Raw genomic sequence first — 22,022 nt, 5'->3', positions numbered from 1 at the left:
GCTTAAATTTGAGTGTTCACTGTTTATGCAGATTAAATGAACTGGTCAGAAGTTGTTTTTGAAGCACTGAGATGAACCTTTTCTCCTTTTGTTCCCTTAAATGATTTAATAGCATTACATTTAATCTCCTTAGGGGATACATTAGGTCATTACAAGTCCAATTACTTAAATTAAAAGATTAAATAAGTCTCCCAACAGATGTAAAATGATGAACAGCCAAACCTGTCGCATTCACAGTCATGTGTCATACTTTGCAGACTTAATAGAATAAATGTGCAGCTGATTTATTGATTTTAAGCTTTTAACTCACACATTTTCAGGGTTACATCTTTTATATTGCTCAATTTTGTATATTGTTATGCTTTGTTGCTGTAATTCTGTAAATTTCCCAGGTTGTGGGAGGAGTAGAGGATTATGTTATCATCTTATCTCTTTGTTAGAGTAACTCTCGTTTTATTTTTAATTTTTTTATTTAGAGTTGATTTTTGTTGAAAAGTGTGAAGGTGATATAATTGCCCCAACTTTGGGCACTTTGCCATCAACCATCATGGCAGTTTTGTGTTGCAATCGAAGGTCAGACTCACTCTCGCTGCTGATTGGTCGGTGCATCCGAAGGCCCGCCCTTCTTCTCCTCCATGTGGCCTATCCCTTCTCTGCTTGCGCCTCCCGCTTGCCAATCAAAGTCCCTGCAGCCAATCAGATGCTTTTGTCCTTTTGACTCGCGTCCCATACGTCCACCGGCGGCTAATGCTACCATCCAACATGTCGGCTACGTCCGTGTTCCCCATGTGTGTGCGAGCGAGCCGGGGCCTCCTGCGGCTCAGGAGCGGGGCGGCGGCTTCTTCTTCCCCGGCGGTTGTGGATATCGTTCGGGCACTCTCCACGGAGAAGCCGCCAGCCGGGGCAGGCAGTGCGACGGGCGGACTGGCTCAGGCTATCCTCCAGGAGAGGCTCCAGCAGCAGAGTCAGGTGAGGTTAGCTTGATTTTTAAACGTGTACGCGCGTGATAGCGTGTATAGTGCTGCTTCTGCAGCCCCCGCCCGCCTAGGATGCCCGTGTACATCAAATCGGGGCCACTCGTCTGACATTTCCACTCAGGTTGTGCTAAAAGCTAAATTATTGCTCTCTAACTAGACACACACTGAGTTAACTATCTTAACTGGTTGTGTGTCAGTTGTTACATCACATATGAGCTCCAAATTGTGAAATGTCTCTCACAGGCTGCCGTCGTTTCTCTAGCAGTATTCTGAATGAATGAACCTAAGATTAGGGTAGCTAACAGGTTAGCATGCTAATGTTAGCATGCGTTATTTCTGTTACCTAAAGGTCCCCAATCGTCCCATAACACCATCGTGTCACTTATAATTTTAAAGCCCGTTTCATGAACCTTGGTAGTTTATTTTACCGATACTTTGAAGCAGATAAATTTATGTATACTGACTGTCTGTGTCTACCTGTCACAGCTAGCTTGTAGTTAGCCTTAGCTCAGGTTGCTCTAACCTGTTCCCCCTCTTCCTCTGTAACTCTCTGTGATGTTTAGGCGCCCTCTTCTATCAGCTTCCCACAGACTCTCCAAGCTGTGTGTGACAAATCTTCAGCTTTATCCGTCACAGTTTTTTTTATTTAGTGTGCTAACAGCCAAGGTTTGTTTGGTCTGAAGGTCAGAAACGACCCCCGCCCCCCTCCTCCTGCTAAACCCTCCCTCAGCCCAGAAACTGAAGCAAACACAAGTTTGACAGTCAGGTTGCTCAAGTTGCTCAACGTGTTTTAGGGTAATTTACCATCACTCCGTCGCAGACTAATGACAGAAAGCATATAGTCAAACACTAATGAAGAACTAGCTTTATGCTAACTTTAGTATGAAAAGTATTAAGCTGTTAGCATTTAGACACAGGTAGAAGGTGGGGATGTAGGGATGAGACTTGAAAGTAATATCCGGAACAAAAGTATTTCCAATGATCAGAAGTAACAGTGTCCTCAACATTAATGGTCAATGTTTAGATCTTCCACCAGATAGTTCTTGTGTCTCATGTCAGTCTGATAATATTAGAACATTGACTTTAAAAATCACCTGTTGGAGCTTAATCCAAAAGATTAATTTATTTTCTTTTGGAGATATACTGAATTGATAGTATGTGAGCTCTGTTTGGGAGATTTCATTGGATTAAATGTAAAAAGAGAGAAGTGTAATATAAAAAAAAAAATGTTTGTACTGATTAAACTACAATGACATGCAGGAACCTAGCAGAAGTGCAGTAAATCATAAATAATGTTGAACAAAGAAATACGGATTACTTTTCTATCATAGGATGATAAAAGGTTAAAAAAACAAACATCACAATGTTAGAGAAAAGAAGTAAGATGTGAAGCAGAAGCCAAAATAAATATAAGAATTTTAATGCCAGAGCTTTTTGACAATAAGCTGTCACTAAGTATTCTTTTTTAAGATTGTACATGTCTTCATATCTACATCTCTTAGTCTTTTTTTATTTTAACAAAATTTTAGATACTTAAAAAAACCACACACACAACTTTGTAATGTCATAAACTTGATATTTTCAAAATTTATGACATTTAAATAAGTAGCATTTTTTTAATTTTAAAATTTCATATGTTGGCAAAAAAAAAATCAAAAACATAAAATTTAAAAAATGTGCAAAAATGTGCAAAAAATTATGGAATTTTGCCCAAAAAAGGAAAAAAAATGTAATTTCAAAAATTTGCAAAAATAATTGAAATTGAAATTTTGAAAAAATAGCAAAACTTTTCAAATTCTCCAAAAATTTGGTACATTTTATTTTTTAAAAAAATGCCAAAAGTTTTTAAAAAATAAAAAATAAAAAATCAAAAAATTTGAAATCTTTATTGCAAGAGGTTATGCACATTTAGTTTAACAAAATGTGAACGCATAATTTTATTTGTTGTCAGTGTCCTTAATCATCAATACCCTCTGTAAGAAAAATAAAACTTCTTAATTTCAATTATTAATTTTTTTAAAAGCTACAAGGAGCCACTGCAAAGGAGTCAAAGCGCAGCAGATTGCAAACCTTTGGTCTAAAAGAACTTTCAACTAGTTTGGAAAAGATGTGTTGAGGTCATATTAAGACAATTTTACTTTCAAAAGTCACCAGGAAAAGAGCAGAAACTAATCTGTCGTCTTTTCTGTTCTGACTGAACCTGACTCCTCTGTATTCTAACAAACCATCCAGGTCAAACTCATGTCCAGGGCGGCCATTACTCTGATTCTCAGTCGTTGTTATGCATGATAAGAATGATAAAGAGATGTTTGTTGTTTCCTGCAGGGTCAGCCTCCTCCTGAAGGTGGCGAAGGACAAAAGGAGGGGGAACAGACGGACGACAAGAAGCAGAAGGAGAACACAGCGTACGCTAAGAAGATCGTGCTACGCCTGGCCGGGCTCATGGGACTCGGCGGGGCGGTTGGGATGGTCTACATATTTGGTGAGAGCTGAAACTTTGAGTTTTGTCACACAGGTTTTCCTGTAGATTACTCTCTGGTCGGACTCTGAGATCACAGAGCGGAATCGCTGAGTTCAGTTTGACCTCACAACGTGGATTTTCACTCTTATTTGTAAAAAATAGTCTTGACGTCCTCATGTGTCTGAAGAGAATCAGCTTCATGACTAAATGGGCTTACTCCCCGTCCTCTTCATCAGTGAGAGGTGATGCTGTAAACATGATTGGTTTGTAGCCTTCAGCTGCCTCTTCCTGTCCTGTAGGGACCGCCCACAAAGGGGCGGAGCTAGCTGCTGTCAGTGAGATGTGTTAAGTGTCAGCTTGTCTTCAGAGATGAGTTGGAGTGGGAGGAATGGAGGTTTAATTTTTCACTCTGTGTGGATCAGACAGTGGAAGAAAATCAAATCTGGCTTTTTCTTTTTTAAAGAGGAGGAAAACGGTTTGTGTTGGGGAGCTGTCATTGACTTTGGATGCTTTTAAAGTTCTTTTCTCTATGATGGAATAACTACTGGAATACTAAACCGGAATATGCTTTTTAACGTGGATTAAACCAATGGAGATACTCTGGATTATTACCTTGCATGTCCACATCTGTGTGTGTGGTTTTCCTGCAGAGAGGTTTGTGAAACCTTCTGTTGTCACACGGTTTGTGTGGCGTGTGGATAATATTTGCAGATATTTGTGCAGAAAAGGCTTCAGTCTCTTATCAAAAGTGTGATAAACCTGTAGGAGCGTGTGCACACTTGACTTCTAGATCTTAAATTTTAGGTGTGAAGAACATTTCTTGTGTTTTCTCATGTTACTGGATGTTATTTTGTGACTTAAAGCTGCAACTTTAGGAGTTTTTGTGGAGATACCTTTTCAAGAAATGGTCTTTAAAGTGTTTTCATGCTCTTGGTGAAGTCTTAAAGTCTCCTGTTTTTACTCAGCGACAGTTGAAAACCATTTTTACTCCTCTTAATCCTTTCTTTGTTGATGCTAATAAGATCTGGAGAAGGATATCTGCAGACCTATCACTTCAGCAGAGGTTGAAACACCTGCATGGAGCTGAAACATGATGCATATGACACATCTGAGCAAGATGCATGATTTTTTTACTGGAAAAGTTGCAAAATATTTGATCTAATGGTGAAAATTTGTGCATGTTTACGCTTTTTTGCTCTGATTCTGCAGCAAACATGAACCGGCATCAAAACAGCCACTCTTAAAACTCTTAACTTTGTCTTCAAATTAATCGTAGAGCTCTCTGGTTTATTAATCATCAAACTTAAGAAAATAAAAGTTAAAAAGTGTGATTAGGCATTTGCTGACAGCTGTCAGAGCCTCTTTTTGTCACCTCTGATCTGAGTACGAAGCTGTCGAGCCTTAACGTGGTGTAAAACAATCGTCATCGGGATCGGCTTTGCTGTTATTTCCTAAAAGTTTCTGGAGTCTCTTTTTCCTCAGTGAAACAAATTTTATGATGCTAATTTTTTGTTTTTTCTCCGTTTCAGGCTCCAATTCAGTGGACGAGCAAGGAAACCCGGTGAGTTTAACACACACACACACACACGCAGTAATCCCTCCAGGTGTGACTCTGCACACACGCTGAACAGTCCCTGTCAGCGTCTTTGAAAAGCTTGTGTCCACACTGTGAGGACTCATTTACTCGTTCTCGTGTGTATTGAGCGCTCAGATCTGAAGCGGCGGCACACTTCGGCACGCCGCCGTCAGCTTCTCTCCTCCTTTGAAGTGTGGTGCTGCTCCCCTCACCTCACCTCACCTCGCAGGTAGGAGGAGATCCTCTTCCTGTTGTAAAGGGCCGGGGGTTGCTGTGAGGCGTGTCCGTCTGTGAGAGGTGTGAGTGTGGGAGAGGAAGCAGCACACTTATCTCACCTGCAGCACCCCCTTTGGTTCATTGTCCTGTTAAACAGGAGGCAGCACACTTCACAGGTAGACGCCACCTCAGGTTCCCGTCTGAGGGACTTCAAAGAGACCAGTTAGTCCCCTCCTCTAATGACCCTCATATCCCCACTGTCAGGTCGCCATGGATCCTGTCCCCGTGACACCACAGAGAAAAACTCTCAGAGACGTGGACGACAGTTTGGATCAGATTTGATGGAGTGATAACTTTGTGTTGACACTAAACAAGCCTGGTTTCCACAGATCCTTAACAAGTCATTAATCAGTGTTTTTTAAATTTTGCAGCCTTTAAAAGTCTTAAAAGTCTTGAATTATGACATTTTCTACATTCTTTTGTTGATATAAACCCCTGAACGGTCTGAAATAGGATTTTTGAGAGTTTCAGGACATAAAAAGACATAAGCTCTGAAACAGGGCACCAACATCTGGCGATTACATGGAACCTTGAAAAGTCTTAAACTATATTTTGCTAATTTGAGGTCTTAAAATATCTGGATGTTGGATTGTTTTCCAAATTTAATGTTGTCAAAAATTTTGAAGTCTCTAAAAAAGCTCATGAAAATTTCAAATATGTTTAGTAAATTTGGGGTCACTAAAGTCTTCAAAATTAAAATTTTGAAATTTTGAAATGTAAAATAACATAAAATCTGACATAAACTTTTAAACTTTAGATGCAATAGATTTGCAGTTATTGAAAGTCTGATTTAAGATTTTTTTAAATTTAAATCTGAGTTGAATTAAAGTCTAAAATAATATCTTTAGATATTTTAAAAAGGGCTATTAATTTGAAATTAAATTTTGCAAACTAAGGATCATTGAAGTCTTAAAAAAAATCCAAAGTCAGATTACAGAAACTACCGATCATAAACAGTCTTGAACGTAGTAAATTTTGGGTCACAAAAGTATCCATAATTTTTAAATTCAGGTTTTTTTAATTAAATGACAAATTCTGAAATTAGGGAAACTTTAAATTAAGGAGATAGGTGGTTATTTTAAGTCTAAAATTGATTTTTTTTTATTTAAAAAAATAAAATAAACATTTAAAAGACAGTATTAAAATGTCTTAAAAAAGGCTGAAAATATTTGGATTTTGGAACTTTTAAAAAAATATTTTTTATTATTTTTTTATTTATGTATTTTTCAAATTTGGTGTTATTTAATTTTTTTAGAACGAGATCCTGAAAGTTTAGGGTTATAAAAACCTTTTTGGTTTGAAACGTAATTCAAAACTTTGAGGACTTAAGGTCTTCAAAAGTTTAAAAATGGATTTTTTTTTTTATATTAGAGGTCATGGAGGTCTCAAAGAGTCAAATATTTTAGATTTCATCGACTAAACTTAAGGTCTGATTTTGGTAACTGACAAGTTTAAACGACAAAAAAAAAGCTGAGATAAAATTTCGAGAATTTGGGTCATAGAGCATCCAGAAACTGTTTTGGTGTTTCCTTTAAAAAATGTGGGTTTTATAAAAGTCTAAAATAAAACATCTAAAAATTTAAAAAGTTTAAAACCAGAATTTACAAATCTGGGATCCTAAAAAAGTTGTTAGTTTGTGTTGAAGTTTGACCGCAGAAACTGGTGTTTTTACTCGGTGTATCTTAAGTTTTAAGGTTTGAGGTTTGGCCGTGGCACATGTTAAAATCTGGAACAAGGGACCTGACCCTCTGAGCGGCTCTGGATCCTCTGGATCTCCTGTCAGAGCAGGTCTGCTGTTGGAGGTGTCGCTCTGGGAAGCGGGCGTCTTCAAAGGACACACTTCTCTCACATTAGGACCCTTTTGTTCAGGACGGCTCCCCGCTAATCGCTCTTTGTCCCTGGCAAATTGAAAGTCGTCAGTTCCAGAAAAGGAGAACAGGGATTGTGTTTTCCTGAACTGACCTCTTTGACTTTGTGTTAAATATGAAATACTTCAACCTGTTGAGTTTTCGTCACGTGTGGTCTCTGTTTGCTCTGCTGCAGAAGACTCTCAGGTGTACGACGCGTGCACATAACCAGACGATCTCAGAGCTGATGTTTTTGGCGTCGTGGAGTCCAGCTGTGGCGTGGCGTGAGGTGTGACTGTGGGAGAGATGAGCGCTCTTTTGTCTCCAGTCGTTTCCTTACAGTCCTTCAAAGAGCACACTTATCTCACCTGAACGTCTTCTCAGGAGCCTCCAGCTCACGTCAGACGACACACTTCTCAGGTCGGCGTGACGGGGACTCCTGCGCCTTTTGTCTGAGCCTTCAAAGGCACACTTATCTCACCTCCCCGTCCTCGTTGGCGTTCCCGGCTTCACGCTCCACATTTGCTAAACAGGATGACGACATGTGGCGTGTGCCGGAGCAGTCTGAGAGCTGTGACACCTTAGCGAGCACAGTTGGTGTTCAGAGCTTGGACGATGTGCGGTCTCCAGCGTTTTACCGTCATCAAACTCCATCAGAAGCTCTTGGACTGAATCTGTCAGATCAGTTTGTTTTTGAGTCGTCGTCCGCAGCGACGTGACGACACGGGAACCACGCTTTGCTGTAAAGATCTTCCATTCCCGCTCCCACACGTTGTAAACCCTCTGACTGTATCCTGTCTAGCCAACTGACAGACTGAGCACTTCAAAGCTGAGGCACACTTCTCCCACCTTCGGACTCCTCGGACCCCCCAGTCCTCCGTAAGAGAGAGCATGGCCCAGCTGTCAGACGGGAGGCTTCAAAGGACGGGACCGTGACGTTCCCGAGCCTGTTTTCTCTTAAACAGTGTTGTCCGACCCCTCTTATTCTTGTTTTGATCAGATGATGTTTTGATTATGCTGATCTTAAGCCTTTTGGGGATAAAAACCCATCTCCTGTGAGGTGCTGCCTTTCTCTTTCCACCAGGACACACCTCAGCAACGTCACTCACCCTTTATTTTTTTCCAAATCTTTTTATTAATTTTTGCAGATAGTACAAAAATAAAGAAGTTTGTTCAGAAATGTTTCCGGTCAACTGCATATACTAAAAATATTACCAAAAAAACATTGACAAAAATGTCATATCAGACAGAAGAAAAGACAGTGAAATAAATCACCCCTTAAACCCATCCACCCTTAATTTCCCAGATCCTGAGATAGTTGATAATTAGTTCAACTGTGGCACAATTTCTAATAGACATCACATAAAATAGATTAAAAAATGTTTTTTTAAAAGTCACTCACACTTTTTGTCTTTGTTTCATCCTTTAAACACATCTCTTATTCGTTTTTAATTTTACGTTAAACTTTCATAATTCTGCTTTTAACTTCAGTCTCCCTCGCCTATTTGTCGTGACCCTTGAGCCACGTTATGACAAATTAGGGGCTTGTCTAGTGGCTTTGCTCCCTTTATAGTCGCAAACTTAGGGGTGGGTACAGAAATAGGTACTTTCACAGGTACCGACCCAATTCTATCAAAAGTACTGGCCATCCGTTCACGCTTCTACATCAAAGGGTACCATGTTTAGGTTCCTAAATTCATCCCTGTGACTGTGAGGGAGTCGAAGAGTTTGAGTTTTTCCATGCTGGTCATGAACACAGCATTACAAGGTTATATATTGAAGAACGAATATGTTAAAATGAAAAAAATACATATTATTATTAAACAAATTGATATTTTTTTACCACATAATTACACAAAAGTACCAAAAATTGGTACAGTGGAAGGCACCCATCCCTAGTACCGAATAGGTACTTTTATAGGTACTGACTAAGGCCCCGTTTACACGACAAGGTTTCATCTGAAACGCGATGAAAAACATCTGCGTTTACACGGAAACACAGAGGGACCGAAAACACTGTAGTAAGCATGGCAGGCCTGCAGGTGGTGCTATAACTATCTTGTCCAGAAGCTGCTTCTGGAAGATCTCCACGGAAGTAGAGTTGAGCCAATCATCTGGTGTATTAAGGAATACTAAGTTAAAAAGTGGAGCAACAGATGATCATTTTGTTTAAAGCCTGGCTCACAATACAGGATTCTCGGCCTGATTTAACCCAGATTCGGTCCTCCCGACAATCAGGAAAGAAATCTGGTCAGGGACTAAAGTCAGCCCAGACGTTCGGTCAAGATTATCTTCTAGTGTGAGCGGTTGACAGATGAATCTTTAGCCCCACGATCGTCTCACAGACTCGTCGGAGCCGCCCCGATAATTTTCAAACATGTTTGATATTTATCTGGATGATTACAGCATTCATTCTCGCTGAGGATGACAACAGCCAAGAGAGAGAGAGAGAGAGCCCCCTTACAAGAGACCGGACAACAGACAACAAACGCAGGCTCAAAGTGCAACTGAAAGGCTCCAGGTCAGCTGACTGCGCCCTCCACTGGCCCACTCCAGACAGTTCAATATTGCCTTTAAAAATGACACATAACCAGGCCATTTTCATACAGTAGCAAACTGTTGTTTTAACAGTGATGGGTGTGAGATCATGCCATTATTGGCTGATACAGCAACAGTTTAACCTCTGTCCCTCTGCGTGCACGTAATGGATGAAAGGCACCGCTGCAGACAGCTCCGCTTCTCTTTTCTCCTGTCCAACCAGTGGCTAAAAACCTCAGATCAAACAACTGAGCACATGTGGTGCATCACTCTCTCTGATCAAATAATCTTGGTGAAATCCTGTAGTGTGCTGGTCAGTGTTTTCAGATCTTGCAGTTAGTGCATGCTTAAGATTTAAGAGAAGATGATCTGTGAAGATTCTCCTTATGTGTGAAATACAACCCGAGTTCAGAATCTTTTAAGATTTTTAAAATCCTGTAGTGTGAGCCAGGCTTGAGTCTTGTCTGCTGATTCAGCAGATTGAGCAGCACAAGCTCAACACAGTAGATCACCATGATCGTAACAACTGTACTGTTGTCCAGTTGTATGCGCTCGCAAGAAGCGGAGTCTGACGTCAGCGTTTCCACTGAAAACGCCTGCTTTCTGTTTACACAGCAACGGTGTTGACAGCGTTTCAGAAAAATCCCACTCCGGAGGCTGTTTTCAAAAGTTTGCGTTTTAGGTCGGCTAAAACGTGAGGCTGAAATGCAACAAAACTTTTGCTTTTCACCCTAAAACCGTTTTCGTGTAAATGGCCCCTAAATTCTGTCTGATGTAGTGATTCACATAAAAATGAAGGGTACCATGTTTCGGTACCTGAATGCATCCTTGTGACTGTGGGAGAGTAGAAGACTAAGCGATTTTCCTACTGGACATGAACGCAGCATTGCAAGTTTATAAATTGGGAAATAAAGATGTTACATTGAATTTTTTAAAGATTTCTTTTTATTCTCTGCCAGCCATTTTCAGAACATCCTGAATGATCTTTCAAAGCCCAAATAATATTGTTTTCTCTGACAGTGTAAACATCAAAACTACCTAAAAAAAATGGACACTCTTCTTTTATGCGTTTCTTCCTGTTTTTGATCCAAAAAAGAAGAGAAAATGTACTTTTTTTGACCGCGTTTGTCTTGGCCCCTCCATCCTTTGATCCTCTCCATGACCTTCATCGTCTTTTCTCACGATGGCGCCGCTCTTTCTCTCTGAACTAACTTGACACATCCTCAGTTGGAGCGTGAGAACTTTTCTGACTTGCAGCGTCTCTCTGTGTCTCTGTCATCTCACATCTTCTCCTCATATCTATGCTGAGCTCTCATCCAAAGAGCACACCGCTCTCACCCACAGTAGTTTACGAGCGGGATTTTGATTGACAAGCTCCATTAGACCCGCCTCCCCCTGCTGAAAAACATAATGTACTTCTAAAGTACAGGGTTGTAATCGACAAACTGGCACAGATACTGGTGTTGTGTTTTGTCTTTTTTGGCTGGGTTAGAAGGTCAAATGATTGTTAATTTTTCCAGCAGCAAAGCCGGTTTGTTGGGGTGAAGGTGTCTGAAGCTTTGCTTTGGAGCACTCTATGGTTTCAGAAAGGTTGCTAGCTTGTTAGTCGCTAACCTGACCATCGGGCTTGGTGCATAAAAGCCCACCACCACTGGCCTCATGAAGACCAGGGAGGAGAGTAGATACCAGGATGTTGTGCTGTAGATAATCATTTCGCTCAGACACTTCACTATGTTTTCTTTAGATTTGTTATCCCCCCATCATGCACCTTTAGTTCTTGTTGGTGTTTCCATGTTTCCAGCGTCCTGCACATGCTGTTTTTACACACCTGACACCACAAGCAATGCTTTTGTGTTTTAGTTGCGGGTGGAGGGATGCTGTTTTAATGACATGTGACAACATCTGTGAAATTGCTCTATTTTTAAAGTAGACTCTGGTCCAAATGATTCACAGGTGTGCACAGATTCTTTGTATCTGACTTATTAATTCACATTTGGTCTCCAGATTAGATCAGGCTGAGAGTATGTGGTTAAAAAAAGGATTAGAAAAATTAGATTACTGCAGCTAAGCCAATTGAGTTTTTGTTAATAACTTTTAAACAGGATTGGGATTACTTTAATGCACAAATTAGGATTACCCTGATCTCAGCAGAGGGCTGGATTAAAAGCACTGAATGTGAAACACTTCCAAATAGTGTTTGGAACTGGTGCAGTTGGAGAATGCGCTTGGTCGGTAATCGGAAGGTTGCAGGTTCAAGCCCAGCTCTGGGCGACACATGGCGATGTGTCCTTGGGCAAGACACTTAACCCCTAGTTGCTCCCACTGCTGTGTCAGTGGTGTGTGAATGGGTATGAAAGGGTGTGATTGTGTTAGATATACTGATGGATAGCTGTCATAGTAAAGATTGGATCCATCAGTGTGTGAATGTGAGAGCGAATGGGTGTGGATGGGTAAGTGTGACCTGTGGTGTACAGCAGCTTTGAGTGGTCCATGACTAGAAAAGCGCTATATAAGCTCAAGTCCATTTACCATTTACCAAATAGTGAAATGAGACATTTCCTTGTTATAGAGTTCATACTGTAGACCTGTAGACCAGTGGTTCCCAAAGAGGGGGTCTTTTTGAAAACATTCAAAATGATTCATTTGAGCTGTTTCTTTGGGGGTTTTGGGCTGTAAAGTTTGGGAAGGGTTAAAAACTGAGTGTGATCTATTTAATCCAGTGAAACATGGGGTCAGAGAGCCTGCAGATGTCAGATTGTTTTGTAGAGTGTGGCTAACATTAGCAGAGCTAGCGTCCTCATGCCACAGCTGGTTCCTCTCGTCTCTGGTTGAGTGCTTGTAGCATCAACATGCTAACACAGTAGATCTTTCTGAACACTCCCTCAGGTGGTTTGTACATCAAACGGATCACAGTGCACGCAGGCTGAAGGCCTCACTTTAAACCCTTTAAAAAGAAGAAATGGTGTACCTCAGGATTCAGTCCTGGGACCGTTATTGTTTATCATTTATAGTAGTTATATTTGGCACAGTGTTCCAAATGGGACTTTCTCTTCTATGCAGATGATGCTGTTGTTTACTGCTCTGCTCCAACGCAGCGTCAGGTTCTGTGTCATTTACAGGATGCTTTAAACACTGAACAAGTTACGTTTGAGGATTGGAAATTGTTCTTCAATCCTGCAAAAAAACAAACTGTATCATCTTATGAATATTCAGACTTCTTAATTAACGATACCCTGTTTTTAAGCTTCACATTCAGCAGCTCGCTAAGAAGCTGAAGCAGCGTCTAAGTTTTTACTTTAGAAATAAATAAGTCCTGTTTTCAGTTGCTCTTGAAAGAGGCTTGTTGCTGCAACTCTCTTACCCCTGATTAGGTATGGTGGTGTTTTATACATGCTTCACGGTGCCTTCACTCTCTGGACACTGGATATAGGGCTGGAACAATAATTCTTTTCTCCAGATTCGAATCTTTTCCAATTTTTGGGGATGCCGGTTTGATTTAAACTGGGATTTTTTGATTTTTCTGTTTATTTATTTATTTTTTGTTGTTTCAGAGTTTGAGTTTGCTTTTTTATCACCAGACCACAAAAAGTTAAATGATGATGAGGATGTCTACAGACTTTACCAGTAGGGATGGGTACCACATTAGGCACTTTTAGAGTAGGGGTGGGCAATGATTTTTTAACAGGGGCTACATGAGAAACCTGAATTGTGTCAGAGGGCCACCAACTTTCTTCCAATGTAAAATGCTCTAAATTAAATATTTTGAAAAGATGTTACTGATTATCCGAAGAATAAAGCACTCTGTAAATATTTATAATAGGTCATGTGAAATTGTGGTGTATAGATCAAATAAGAGAACAAAAACAATAATTGAATCCTAAAATGATAGTGAACATCTATCTGTCATACATGAACTCACTTTTACCGATTGAGAGTGCTGACAGGCTGCCAACACTCCTGAATATGGAGGGAGTCTTTCATTTTTTAACCCTTTCTCCTGCTGTTCTCCTGGCTTGTGATTTCTCCTGATTGCCCCCCAACTTTTAAGTTTGCTCCTGTGAGCTCTAATATTTTTTGTAGTCAAATCAAGTCCCGTACTTGGGCGTTATATCCAAAACTCAAAACCATCCACCCCCTCTCTCTTAGTTGGTTTGATCCAAAGACGCTGCAGGAGACCTCAGAGACAGAGACAGATAACTGTGCTGCACTTGTTGATGAAGAGTTGATCAGAGCCTTAGCTGTTTTCTTTCTTTCTTTTTTGGTGTTGACATGACATGTCGTGAGTTAAACTAACGTAGCTCTGCTCTAACGCAGCATCCTCTCCAATAAGGAGGCCGGATGTGGCCTGCAGGCCGTAGTTTGCCCAGGTCTGTTTTAGAGGTACCAACCGAATTCTGTCAAAAGTTATAAATATATATATTATACCCATCCCTATATAATAGTAGTAGACTAAAATGAAAGATTTTTAAAAAGAAACTGATTTATTTTATAAAAAAAAAAATCACAACTTAAAATCTTTAAAAAAATCCTGATTGTACGATATGATTTTTTACTCCCATCCCTACTGTAAATCATGGAGTATTGAGGTCTACTGCAAGTCAGACTCTAACTCGCCTCTGTGACCTGTATTCTTAAGCTAGTTGACCTGTGTTGTCTATTCAAAGACTAAATCAACGGCATGTCCTCAGTAATGAAGCTTTTCTTAATTTGCTCCCCTTTTATTTATGCTTTTATATCAAGCTGAGAAATGTTGGACCTTACAGTCTTCGCTCTGACCTTTTCTCACCGTCTGTTCCTTAAGTTCGTCTTAAAATGAGAAAAAGGAGTTTTAGATGTGCGTCTCCTGCAGCGAAGGAAGGTGTTGGACGATGGTGCATCAGGTTGGCTGATTTTTCTGGATGTGGGGATCTGCTGTTGTTATTGTTTTGTGTTGTTTGTAACTGAGTTCGATGACGTGCCTCTGGACGCTCTTGTAAAACATATTTCTAATCTCACTAAGGCTTCCCTGGTGAAACACATTTTAATTAAAAAATGGTAAAAATAAAACAGCCTCCTGCAGATTCAAAACTGTGGGAGGACTGTGAGAAAGACCGGGGAGGAGGGAGAAGCTGTCAGGGAAAGCGACGGAGCGGTGACGATGGGTCTTTAGAGAGGAATGAGACTCCTGACACGTGAGGGTGAATTGAAGTCAGCTGCTGCGTGCTGAGTCAGAGCGAGGTGCGAAAGAGGCCGTTAAACCCTCATCGACGCCTCGGTCCCGCTGCAGGGCTGCAGGACGGGAGAGCAAGACGAGGGCTGGTTCCCACACTGCGAACAGAGACACAGGGCGGGAATAAAAACCCAGAAACCTGCTGCACAGTAACAAATTTAGGAGGATTGTGATAAAATATCTTTGATTTAGGTTTAGTTAAAAGGAGAAAAAGATGGAGGACATCTGCATCAAATCTGCATCAAATAATCAGGAGTCAGTGCTTCTGAAATTAACGCTTGGATGACTTCCCTTCAGTGTTAGTTTCGTATTCAGTTTCTGAAACAGAGTGAAGGTTTTTGTGTCACTCAATCTCCAAAAAAGACAAAAGTACATGCACTTCTGCATCATAACCACCGGGGGGAGCTCCACACCAGAGCTGTGCGTCCCTTCCACCTGCTGTCATCATCTCCTTGTTTTATAAATGATTATTTAACAGTGTTGATTTCAAACTGCTCATTTCTAAACCAGGACTTCTCTTTTCCTCCTTTCCTACTTAATTTCCTCTCCCCTCTCCCCCTTCTCTTCGGTTCACTTCATTCCAGTTGTTTTATTGTCCCAGATGGGGATACTTATTTGCAATCAGGCGGACACAGAAACCACAAAACTTTGTCTTGTTTTCATTTCGAACATTAAAAGCTCAGTAATCCAACAAAACATCCCAGATATGAGCAGATTTCCTGAGTTTAGAGACAGAGGTCCTGAAGAAGTCGTGTCGAAGAAGGATTTAATTGTTTTATCACATGAAAAGCAAAACAATGGGGATAAGAACAGATGCAATAAAAGTTTATTGTGAAAAGACATTACTACCAAATGTAAGAGGAAATAAGTTTCATGAAAGGAAAAGCTTCAAAGGCAAAGAAATACACACATTATGTCCTAAAACTTCAATAACAGCAACTACACACCTTCATACACACACCGTGTACAAACCCCAGCTGTTCATAATCGAAGCTGATTTGTTGATAAACTAAGTGAATGTGTGTGGACAAGATGAGTTAGATGACTGGGTCAGAGCAGAAAACCTCCTAAACCGCAGCGCTTGTTAGCTTTTCCAGACCTGCAGGGGGCAGCACCTACCAGAAGAGGTTTAGGAAGGACCGGGAAGGGAAATACATACAGAAAAAAGTGATTAAATATAAGCTTTAAAAAAGATGAAGATATGAGTGAATAATGAATTAATAAATAAATGTAAAAAAAAATAGAATAAATAAGAAAAAAGGAGAATTCAGGTGAAAAATTGTTTAATAAAGAAAAGATTTTCTAAAAAAGAAAACAGATTAAAAAAACTTAAAAGAAGGGAAAAATTAATAAAAATTAAACAAATAAAAAAACAACGAAAAACAATTCTTTCCTTTTTATTCTTTTATCCTCTTGGTTTTCTTATTTTTTTTCTCATATTTTATTTGTATTTTTTCCTTCTTTTTTCTTTTCTTTTCCCTTTTTTTATTTTTTTTTATTCTTTTGGAGGGGGGCTAACATGATGTGGGTTAAAAGGAAAACTGTACAAGTCATCTCATCTCTGATATTGTATCACGATAGACATTTCTGTTGTCTTGTATTTTGTTTTTTGGAAATAAAAATGTTTTCTCCACAAAATAAAAAAACAATCAGATGGGAAAAAATGAATGTATAGATGAATGATCATAGAAAATAGCACAAAATGCATTTAACATAAAAAATACTCATATTTAAAAGTGAAAAAATAAATAAAATAATAAATATTCAAAAATAATTAAAAAAAAATCTAAAATATATTTAAATTGAAGAAAAAATATTCAGAATATTATAGATACAGGAAGAATGAAAAAAATATATATATATAATCAATTAATTTAAAAAATTAATGACCAGCAGGAAAAAATTAAAACAGAAAAATTACTGTTCTATAAAAAACATAAAGAAAAATGCAGAAAATGCAGATTTTAAAAAATGTAGCCAGAAAAAAAATTAACAATAAAATAAAAATAAGACCAAAAATAAACTCGACAAAATTCAATCAATAGGCTATTATAACTACAATAATCATTACAAGAAATAAAAAAATAAATAAATATAAACTTGAGTTGCTGCAGCTCAAACAGCTAAGATGGTTTCTTTAGGTCAGAACACAGGGACCAGTTTTTTGTGTTTGAGACTGTAATCTGATGATTGCTGATGACTATGATCGATGCTTATTTTCAGTCTCATCGAGTTCAAATAAAGTCGGTTTTCTCCTGGAGCTGTAAAAAAAAAGCCGTCTTATTTTCTCAGAGAAGAGTTTTGGACTAAAGCAGCACATGTGTGTTTGTTCCTCCATCCCAGGGCGCTTCATTCGTTGTTTTGTCCTTCCCACAAACTCTGATTGTCCCTGATGATGTGTTGACAGTCTGCTGCTGATTTTCATGACTTTTAACATCCTCTCTTCTTTCTGTTTCCCTCACAGATTCCAGATGAGTTCGACAGAGGTGAGTTACACTCAGTTATTGAACGTTATTTATAACAGCGCTGCGTCGTCACGGCTCTAAACCACAGGACGTTAAATCAGGGACCAGGCAGAGCTAAGTGGAGTCAGATCTGGATTGTTGTGTCTGATGGTTTGGACTGAAGGAAAGTGACGTGGTCCTGCAGGTGTTGCATCATCGCTTGTCTCTGGTTCAAGTCCTCCAGAAGCTGTTTTTTGGAGTCAAACACAAAGAGTCTCACAGTAACACAGAAAGAATCCCTGCAGAGATGGCGCTTTAACTCTGAGGGAATGACATTTTTTAAACCAAAAACAGACGTGAAACTGCTCCGTGAAGCCACCAGCGAGGAAACCAGTCACTGTTGGCCTGTAGAAAACAGGAAGTCACTGGTTTACAATCCCAAAATATGTCCCCATTAGGCCCAAAAATATGTCGCAACAGGGCGAGGGTTTCAGAGACGCAGGATTCGTCCTTCTTTGAATATTTTTGGTTGAGTTTACGTCAGGTCTGCCCCGAAATGATGAAAAACCAGCAGCAGATTGCAGCTTGAAAGAGACTCTTTTACCATTATACGTTCTTATTGTGTGTGTGAGTGTGTGTGTGTGTCCGTCCAGATGAGTCCTCCTGAACATGTGTGTTTTTATTGACACCCTGGCAGCAGCAGCGCGTTTGTGGGTGTCAGCGTTTGTTTGAATGATGGATCACTCCGCTGAGCCTCGGTGGCACTGCCAACTGCTCCCACCGTGTGTGTACCAACCTCCCATATGCCCCGTCCCATCCTTCATCCCCCAAACTGCCGTCCAAAACACACACAACAAACACACACACACACGTTTACCTCCTGTTTATTTGTCCGAGAGAAAAAGATGGCAGCAGACTGAGGTCAAAGAGCGCTCTGAGTGCTCTGATGGAAAAGCAAAATGACTGAAAGAAGCTGAAAAAAGAAATCTACCAGAAAAATACAGAAAGGACTCAAAGCGTCCCTAAAATCATTCGGTCGACAGATTCAAGAAAAGTGGAAAGTTTCTAGATTCTGAGCTGAAGTCTTCACAACTAAACTAAACTTTCCCTTGGTGGGGTCTGAATTTCCCCGTTTGGAAAATTCATTTTAGGGCTGAGCTCGACCTCAGGACGCTGAGGATCCTGTTGATACGTGAAGAATTTATTTTCTTCATCTTCTGTGCTCTCTTAACTCCAGATAACGTACCTACAAATGCTCCAAAACTCACGAAATTCTGCAGAAAGTTCAGTCATGGTGAAAAATGTACGATTCCAGTGTTTTCATGCTGATACATGCTCAACAGCGCCCCCTGGGTGAGAAAATGCAGCCCCTCCAGCTCTTTGAGCTATTTTTTGATAATCGATCTGGAACAGGAAGTTGGGAATTTTGAGTTAAATGTCAGATTTTGACGATTTATAGGATATTTAGGATAGCTAGAGATAAACCGATAATCAGCCAGGCTAATTATCAGCGCCAATATTTAGCATTTTAAAGCATATTGGCATTATTTTTTTGAATCCGACAGCTGATTAAGAAATTACATTTTAGACTGAGTTATTTTATCTGCTGATCCTCTCTGTCTGCAGTCTCTACTCTGTCTCTAGCATTGTCCCACCCACTGTACCATCCGATTGGTGACACTCAGAGTAGGCATGCACCAATCGATCAGTGCCGATTGGAAGATTGGAACATTGAAGGTTTATGCTGTCAGTTATAAAAAATAAAAAAATAAAAATTGGTATCGGCAAGTCAGTCATTTTTACGGATCGGTGATCAGCCAGAAAATTGTGATCAGTGCACCCCTAACTTAGAGCCATTTTTTGGAAAACTTGACTTCCTGTTAGGAATGGGTACCAAATTAGGTACTTTTACAGGTACCAACCAAATTCAGTCAAAAGTACCGGGTACCAATTCACATCACACCAAAAGGTACCATGTCTATGTACCCAAACGCATCTTTGTGACTGTGAGGGAGTGGAAGAGTAGGTGATTTTCCATGCTGGACATGAACACAGCATTACGAGGTTATATAATCGATATTACATCGACTTTAAATCAAATCGCAACCTAAAGAATCATAATCGAATCGAATCGAATCGTGAGGTTCTTGGTAATACCCAGCCCTAATTTTGTACTTCAAGAAAACTTTAACAGCTTTTGTGCAATGTTGTATCTAAACCAAAATGCACACACATGCTCAGAGAAAAAAATCAATAAATCTGGATATTTTGTTTGGTAATATCAAAATCAAGATTTTTCCTCAAAAAATCTTTTTTTTATTTTTTCTAAATTCTTCATTTCAGTCTTTGTTTATTATCTGAATTGGAAAAAAGTTACCACTGCTCTCCAGCAGGGGGTGAAATGTTTCTCTCTGACTCATGTGATGTGCATTTTAGGGGAAAATATGTCTCATGATATAGCCTGTAGATATTATCATCTTCATTCAACTTTTTCTCATGGTCTGGTGTTAAAAAAAAATCTTGGAGATCAAAAAATTACAATTTAAATTGAATCAACACCCCATAAATTGTAAGAAATTTGAATTGCAATATTAGCATATCCTCCCTGCCCTGATGTTCACCAAGAAACAATATTTATAGAGAATTAGCAAAGGACTGAAAACAAAAGAAACAAATAACCAGTATTTTATGACTTGACTTTAAAAACCGTGAGCCAGTCAGGAGTCTTAGCTGGATCAATTTTATCCTTTTCTTAGCTGAATTATGAAAACAAGTGTAATGTACAACATGTGTGGCAGGGAACTCCTGCTGTTAAATATAACTCATTAAATGCCAATTTTTCAGACTGTTTGGGGAGCGTACATGGAAAGCCTGAGCCTGGGGTAGGGAGCACACACACCTCCCCTCTCTGATTAAAGTGAATTAAAATCAGTGGGAGACTAAATTTGAAGCTTTTATTGTTCTTATGTTTCCAAATTCTGTCAGTGGGAGAGTCCCCGTCCTAGAATAGTCGACCAAAATGTGCAAAAACCTCAGGGTTTTTTTTGTCTTGATTTCAAAAACTGTGACTTTTGGGAATCAAATGAGTCTAAGATGAACAAATGTAATCTTTTAATTTTGTTGTGAATGAGTTCAAACATCCAGACTGATTCAGGTGATGTCGACTGAAGGCGATTAGCTAACGCCACACTTTGACTCTCTGTCTAAACGAGTTTTGATCGCCCGCTGCTACCGATGATCACGTCATCAATAATTTAATCTCCCAGAGGTCCAGAGTGAGTCTCCTTCCTCCTCCTGGATCCATCATCAAACACTCCCTGAGGTCCACTTTGTCCTGAACGCCATCTCTGTGCCCCCCTCTGAGTCTGTAACTTTATGACCATCTCTGTCCTGGTTCTGGGTCCTGTTGCTTTGTAGTCTGAGGTCTGGTTTACTCTCAGCCGCTCGCTGCGTCTGTCTGCACAGACAGAGGGAGGGACGTATGGATCTGTGGATTGATGGATGGCTGAGAGCGTTGATGGATGTATTGATTGATTCATGCACAGAAGGAGAGGAGTGGGTTCAGGATGTATTGATGGATCGGTATCAGGAGGCGATCAGGATTCGTTTAAGAGGACGGCGTCTCGGCAGATCGACCTCACAGCTGTCACTCACTCAGTTAATAAAGTTTAACATGCGATTTCCCCCCCCTTTTTGAGTTACGAGGGCTGGGGGTAGAGGATTATTTTTAAAACGATTAATCGGGCGATTATTTTATCGATTAGTCGACTAATCTAACGATTAATTGGACGATTAGTCTAACGATTATTTTTCTGTTGTTGAATTATTTCAAAACCATAATGTATCCAATTAAATGCCAAAACGATCTCTCTCATAACAGAGCTAATTAAACAACACTGTTTTGCACAGCAAAATTATAAAAAATAAAAAGGCCAGTCTGTTTAGTCTTACAGTCCAACAGGGCTGCAACTAACAATTATTTTTAAGGTCGACTAATCTATCGATTATTTTTTCGATTAGTGGATGAATCATGATTATTTTGTGTTTCAACCTTTAAAATGTGCAGACCTTTAAAATTCATCCTGTGTGTTTCATTTTCACTGCATTTACTCAGAGATAGGTTCTCACCTCTGATTGGTCAGCCCTGTGTCACGTCTGTTTGTTTGTCTTTATTTCATTCATGATGACATAAAAATATATAAGTACTATTCAAAAAAATAAATAAATAAATATGAAAATGAATGAAGCAGGAAACAGGGAAATGAAGTTGTTGTTCAGTGTTGGACAGACCGCTTATTAGTGACTTTGTTCTTGTTTTCTAATGTTTATTTGTTTATTGGGGCTTTGCTCTCTGTATGATCCCGTCTGACTCTCTCCCAGCTCTCCATGACAACGCCTTTAGTTTCGTTTCTCTACATTCGCATCCGCTGAGTGTTACCGGTGCAGTGTGAGCTTGAGAGTGAGAGCTCCTTCAGATAAGTCTCCTCTCTTCTCTAAAGTTAGGGGAGTTTTGACTCTAGTTTGTGGCTCAGATCCTGAAAAACTGTCTGTAACAGAGAGTGAAGGAGACTCTCTAAATCACGTTATCAGACGCTAAACTCCGGGAGCTGTCAGGCTGTCCAAGTCGGAGATGCAGAGCCTCCGTCAGCGCACAGCGCTCTCTGAGAGTGGAGATTTTTCCTCATCAATATTCC

At 39.7% G+C, this 22,022-nt stretch overlaps 1 protein-coding gene across 1 annotated transcript in view; it reads left to right on the top strand.

Annotated features, from left to right (window-relative positions):
• Positions 1–724: 724 nt before the first annotated feature.
• Positions 725–22,022, top strand: part of timm50 (translocase of inner mitochondrial membrane 50 homolog (S. cerevisiae)) — a 51,516-nt gene continuing 30,218 nt past the window's right edge. The window contains exons 1-4 of the mRNA XM_074679008.1: positions 725–969; positions 3,303–3,459; positions 4,968–4,999; positions 17,349–17,370. Of these exons, the coding sequence (XP_074535109.1) occupies positions 748–969; positions 3,303–3,459; positions 4,968–4,999; positions 17,349–17,370 (433 nt within the window). The 5' untranslated portion in view covers positions 725–747. The remainder of the gene's footprint in view (positions 970–3,302; positions 3,460–4,967; positions 5,000–17,348; positions 17,371–22,022) is intronic.

Source organism: Halichoeres trimaculatus, unplaced genomic scaffold, assembly GCF_033239565.1.
Source record: "Halichoeres trimaculatus isolate MK-OKI-2021-1 unplaced genomic scaffold, fHalTri1.1 fHalTri1_scaffold_9, whole genome shotgun sequence".
In the NCBI taxonomy this organism is placed as follows: Eukaryota; Metazoa; Chordata; class Actinopteri; order Labriformes; family Labridae; genus Halichoeres; species Halichoeres trimaculatus.
Note: the sequence above shows the minus strand (reverse complement) of the source record. Positions and strands in the feature narration are given on the sequence as shown.